At 36.3% G+C, this 6,119-nt stretch overlaps 1 protein-coding gene across 1 annotated transcript; it reads right to left on the bottom strand.

The window, feature by feature from the left end:
- Window positions 1–385: 385 nt before the first annotated feature.
- LOC145813183 (uncharacterized) lies at window positions 386–3,121 on the bottom strand. The gene is made up of 4 exons (XM_082908454.1): window positions 3,095–3,121; window positions 2,903–2,995; window positions 942–1,043; window positions 386–831 (listed from the first exon to the last, which is right to left on the bottom strand). Exons 1-4 carry the CDS (start codon window positions 3,119–3,121, stop codon window positions 412–414), a joined length of 642 nt encoding a protein of 213 aa, XP_082764580.1. The 3' UTR covers window positions 386–411.
- Between the last annotated feature and the right edge of the window lie 2,998 nt (window positions 3,122–6,119).

The following is a 6,119-nucleotide window of genomic DNA, read 5'->3' as shown; positions in this document are numbered from 1 at the left end:
GACTTTTTCAACTCTAACTCCCAACGTATGTGTCCTATTTACGTACCGTCTGTCCCAACGTGTCACTTTTGTCACCGGGAAGGTTACCATTACTTTTAAACACATATTCGAGTTACTATTCAAAATACCACTGTTGAAGTTTACATGTTACTCTAAACGAAGATTGAAATTCGCTATGTTTTTTTAACATGTTTCTACTATAGTTAATCTTAATCAAGTACATATTTTAAATACAAGTTCATTGTTAAGAAAACTCAATACCAAACTCTAGTAACTACACAAGAAATCATTAACCCCAAATAACTCAAAAATTGATGACATTTTCAACTCTTCAAGCGAACATATTTAAACAAAGTAAGTGTGACATTAATGAAATTGTTCTTACCAAAAACCAAACGTCGGATGCCCAACTTAGATTCCCAAGAGTTGTGACAGTTTGGCGACTACGTTATTGAGATGCTCGACCTTTGTATTTGTCTCGTCCCTTGCCTTTTGTCCCTCCTCCCGCTCTTTCAATATCTCATTGGATAATTGAATGCGCTCCTCTCGTTCTTTCAACAGCTCATTGTAACATCTCTCGCGCTCCTCTCGCTCTTTCATTAACTCGTCATGATCCTTTTGCCGCTCCTCACGAAGTGCCTCCACCTCAGCTCGCATTGCCTCCATGTCTTTATCGTGTGCTCGTGTTGCAAATATGGTAGACGGTTGTGGGCCACTCCCAAATCCAAGCAAGTACCTTTTCTTCTGTCCAAGCACTTGCCTTGAAATCTCCTCTTGTGTCAATGGCGTCCCCGACTCGATGGCAGCCGCTTGTACATTGACCATCTCTTGCTGTCATTTCAAATAAATACGACGAAAAAAACTTTGGCAACAGATATGTATTATTAGTTACTAAGTACAAGAAAATATTGAATACATATATTTCGTTGTCACATACTTACATGCAGCTCACGGCATTTTGGATGGATCCAGTCATTCGTTTTCTTTGAAGTGTGGCTGTCCTCATAGAACTTTGGGAAATCCAACTCTCCATCTTTTGCTACCTGTTAACACATCAATGTATAAATCAATGACACTTTATGCACCAAACAGACAAATTTCCATGAACAGATTTTTAAACAAATTGCTGGACAGATTGGGAGACAGATTTGGAGACAGATTTTCAGACAGATTTGCAGCCAGATTTGGAAATAGAGGCAGCACTATTCTAGTTCGAATTCAAAGAGATTATCATTAATAGATTTATATGAGCTATGTTACTAGACTAATGATTGGGTGTTATTCTTAAGTATGAGATGATCTTTTCCTTATGGGCCAATTGAATATGGTGTTATTCTTAAGATATTTACACTGTAGTACTTAGCACCAAAGTTTGTCTTTCTCACTAAGAATTTTCCATCCAAGTTTAATGAGAAGGGATGCGTTGTGATCTTTAACTTTTCTAATACCTAGTCCCCCTTCAACTTTTGTTTTACACACATTATCCCAACACACCAAATGAACTGGGAATAATTGAGGTCACAGACAAAATGAGAGTGGTTCTGCCAGCAAGAGATAGATTTCTAGCTTTCCACCCTGAGAGTCTAGTCTTCATCCTTTCTATGATCTCATTGAACATGGTCTTGTTAACTCTTTCATGGAGAAGTAGGGATCCCAGGTATTTACCAAGATCTTACGTCAGGGGGATCCTACTTTCAAACTGCCATGGTCATAGCTTTATGTCTAGGAAGGTTAGAAGAGGCAAAAAGTTTAGATTTAGCATGGTTGACTTTCTGCCCAGACACATCACAAAATTCAATGAGAACATCCATGATAATTTCACAGTTGGGTTGATCAGCTTTGGCAAAGAGTATGAGGTCATCAGCAAAGAACAAGTGAGAAAGTGGGGGACTATTTCTAGAGGCTTTAATGCCCTTCCAAGTGCGATCTTTAACCTTGGAAGTGATCATGTTTGAGAGTCTTTCCATATAGAGTACAAAGAGGTAAGGTAAGGTGAGATTGGGTCACCTTCCCTTACGCCCCTTTCATTATGGATACCATTAATCACTTCTCCATTCCAAAGTATGGAGGAGTGGCTATTAGTAACATAGCTCATAATCAAATTAACCCAATCCTCATTGATTTTAAATTCAAACAGATTATGTCCAACAGATTTATATGAGCTATGTTAGTAGAGATTATCAAACAGAATTTCTCAAATAGATTATGTCCAACAGATTTTCGCACATAGCCACTTATAATCACTTCAGATTATGTGTATTATAACATGGTGTATGTACAGGAATATCTGTTTTTTGTGAATGTATTAACTTAAATCTAAAACACAAAGAGCTGCAAGACTAATGATCGTAAGTGAAAAACAGAGTATAGTTTAGATTTTGGGCAGTATATATAGTTCAGATTGTGTATGAATTAGTGTAGACAGATTTAGTAAAACTATTGTGTATACTGTATTATAGTGTAGTATAGTGTACACAGATTTATAAATCTGAACTATACACAATCTGTATTATAGTTTAGACAGATTTTTAGAGTATAGTTTACATTTTGTAGTATAGTGCAGTATATATAGTTCAGATTATGTATTATAGTGTAGACAGATTTATATATACTGTATTATAGTGTAGACAGATTGTGTATTATAGTGTATTATAGTGTAAACAGAGTATAGTTTAGATTTTGCGAGACAGATTTCGAAAGAAAGACAGAGTATAGTGTAGGCAGATTTAGAATGCAAACATGTAGGCAGATTTTTGACAGACATATTTTTTGCAGACAGTACATGTTTGCTAACAGATTTTAACATATATATATATATATGTGTGTGTGTGTAGCAGAACATAACATTTTTCATATCCAAACAACATATAATGGATTCAAGTTTAAAAAAAATCGAACTCACCATAGCAGCCATCGTGATAGGAAATGAGCGAGACCCATTGGTATGATTGTACGGCAATTGACTCCTATTACTCTTGCCAGCTTTTGACCGTTTCTAAAAATAAGTCAAGCAGATAAACAATTTTTTTGTCAATGTTAAGGCATTGCACATTTTCACATAGATGTATCTACTCTATCTAGTCTATTATTTTACCTGGTGAGATGCATCTTGCCATGCCATGCTTCCAATTATCTAAACTCACCCCTACGGGCGGATGACCATAGATCTCATCACGTGGAAGTCCTTCTAACAATTCGAACTCTTGCTTCAAGGTGTACCTCCAATCTTTGTACAACCCATAGGCCTTCTTATTCACAATCTCCTGTGCTTGTAAGTCATTGTGGAAATCGTCTCCAATTTGAAACTTGTCCTACATGCAAAACAAATTGAAATAGTAATCATTACATATTAGTCTTTCTTATTACTCACATAATACAATTACATATTGTGGACAAGTAATATTAGTTACAAGAACTCCTTGGATGACGGCAGCTTTTGTAGTCTCATCAAGATCCAGCCATGACTTCACATCTTTCAAAGGGCACAAGGTTCTAATTTGAATTCCTAACTCGTTAGTTGCTGGAGTGGCATACTTGCCAGTCATTGCATTCAACCCACGATCGATGTGAACATAACATTTTTCCCTTTTTTTGGCTCTAATTATTTTTTGTATGCCCTTGCCAAGTGTCGGTCCACGTACACGTAGGGGCTTCGAAGTCCCTGTTAACAACATAACATCATGAAAATTGCCTAAAATTTGGCTACAAAAAAACAATGGCAATGGCATGTGGTAATTGACAAATTTTATACACTTTATTCTTACCTACGCCACTCGGCTGCGTTTCGAATGGGGCTTGTGTCTCATCAGAATCAACCATTAGTTGGCTAGTGACATGATGAGATGGTCCCACATTTGATCGGACGGGTAGAACAGGAGACGGAGCAACGGGTGATCCTAAAGGAATAGCAGCTGGCGAGTCTGTTTCTGGCTGCGTGAGTGTCTTCTTCCGAAGCCGACCAGTCTTTAAGCCAGGAACCATTTTCCAATCTGCAATAACATAAGTAACACTATATACATGAACTAGACAAAAATAAGTCCGCTTGATTATTGCAGACAAAAATAATACATGAACTATACAATAACACAAGTAACACCATTTTCCATTTTCCAATATGCCATGATATGCCTACTTTAGTTAGTTTGGACAAAAAATAATTTTGAAGGCATGAACTAACTCAACTAATTTCGAAACTGAGAAGTTCATTAAAATCACCCCCAAATTCATACAGATACAAGGATGAGCTAGAGCTCAGGCAAAGTTCCATCCTCTGGTACTATCTTGCAATGCATTGCATTTGTTTGCATCAACTACGCCAACCAATAAAAACTGAAAAAGAAAATACATTGCCTACCTAAAGTAAGCTCTAAAAAAACCTGCACTTCTCAACATATCTAAAGCAGGCAACAGTTTTTCTTACGCATATGATTCATGAAAATCTAGTATTCACAACTTCAGAGGAAAGATCAAAGTACAATTCAAGTAACTAAACTACCTCAACAGATATTCAGCAACTTCGGCTCCTGTATCTTTTGAAATTAGGTCATCAAGAAGCACTTGATGATCATAGTGTAACTGCAAACAAGTTAGGAGTGCTTGTATTACTTTATTTAATAACTTCGCCTGGTAAGTGAAGAATAGAACATAAAGGCATTTTCTTTGTATCAACGAAATAAAAGTATATACATTGGGATAAGAAGTCTTAGTTGTTCCCATTATCTATAAATATTGAACTTGCCTCTGCAAGAAAAAGATGGAATAGGTGTATGGGGTTGAAAAGGTTTGAAACATTATAAAGCATATCATCACATCTGTCTTGGTAGACCCGACATTCAGGCTCTAAAAAGACTCATTAAAGACTTCTTAGCAACCAATACTCTTAATAACCACTAAAACTATTCTAGCATGTGTTGCTTACTGTTGCTTGGCACCGAAGGACACGTGAAATAGTTGCAAAAGCACTTCAAATATGATATCGTCCTACAAATCAACAGTAGACAAGAAATTAGGATATAGCAGGTCTAAAGAAAGGCACATATTCTACGAACAAGAAATTAAACGATTAATAAATTAATATAACCATTCAAGCTACACGAGCAACTATATAAACTGAATTTTCTTGGAGTTGTCATCTCTCGCAAATAAGGTTTGTAAATGGCTTTTAGATGTGTTTCAAGCTTCATCTTGAATGACTACTTTAAAAATTTGAAGAGTGGAATCTAACTTCGGCAGATTATGAAATATTAGACCCTAAAGATCGTTATGTGTATGCTATTTCCAAATTCCGTTACTTCTGAACTGCAGTTGATTTTTGGGAGCCTATGGAATTTCAAGCCATGCTTATATAGGTCAACTTTGCTCATTCATTGTGCATGTCTAGTACATGAAAAATCTTTACGAGTTTTTCCAACTCATTTAACTAGCAAGAACTCTGTTGATGGTCAAATTCCAAAAGCCCTGTTTATTTTGTCAAGTAATACCTTTTGAAACTGAGAAATGGAGAGGTGCTAGGCAATTAGGTAATTGTCGTGACTATTCTTGTATGCATATCTCTATGTAATTTCATCAGTTGTGGTAGTGAAAGAGGTAAGTTATGGAATTAACAGGTTGTAACAAAAAACTGTGGAACCTGGGTCTGGTTGTAGTGGGGGGAAAGTTTTAGCCCTGGTGTGGTTTTTTCATGTGGAAGTGGGGAAGTTTCACCCCTTAGGATTAAGTTGTATCAGATTTATCCTTTGTTTTTAATTTTCTGAACATACTTAGACAACACATAAAATCTCAACAATCCACTATTAAGAAGTAAACCCGTGAGCAAGGATCAAATTTAGTTTTGGTGTGCTGTTTCAGTCAACTTTGAAACAGAAATATTTCGGAAACACAAGGAAAAAAGAAAGGAAATTTTGACTATACCCTCTTGTGGTTTGGCTCATGTGCGCATAGCCTCCCTAATGTTCAAATATAAACACAAAACTCCCTGTGGTGGTTTCTGTCTAACATTACTGAAATAAGTAAACTTGAGAAGGGACAGGTTAAAATATGATACCAGCTGGTGTAATATAACTGCCATATTTGGTGCATGATTTTAACTTAATGTCAATTGTGTTGTTAACAGGTTGGCG

The sequence above is a fragment of the Camellia sinensis genome, chromosome 15 (assembly GCF_055761805.1).
Source record: "Camellia sinensis isolate YWXY chromosome 15, ASM5576180v1, whole genome shotgun sequence".
NCBI lineage: Eukaryota > Viridiplantae > Streptophyta > Magnoliopsida > Ericales > Theaceae > Camellia > Camellia sinensis.
Note: the sequence above shows the minus strand (reverse complement) of the source record. Positions and strands in the feature narration are given on the sequence as shown.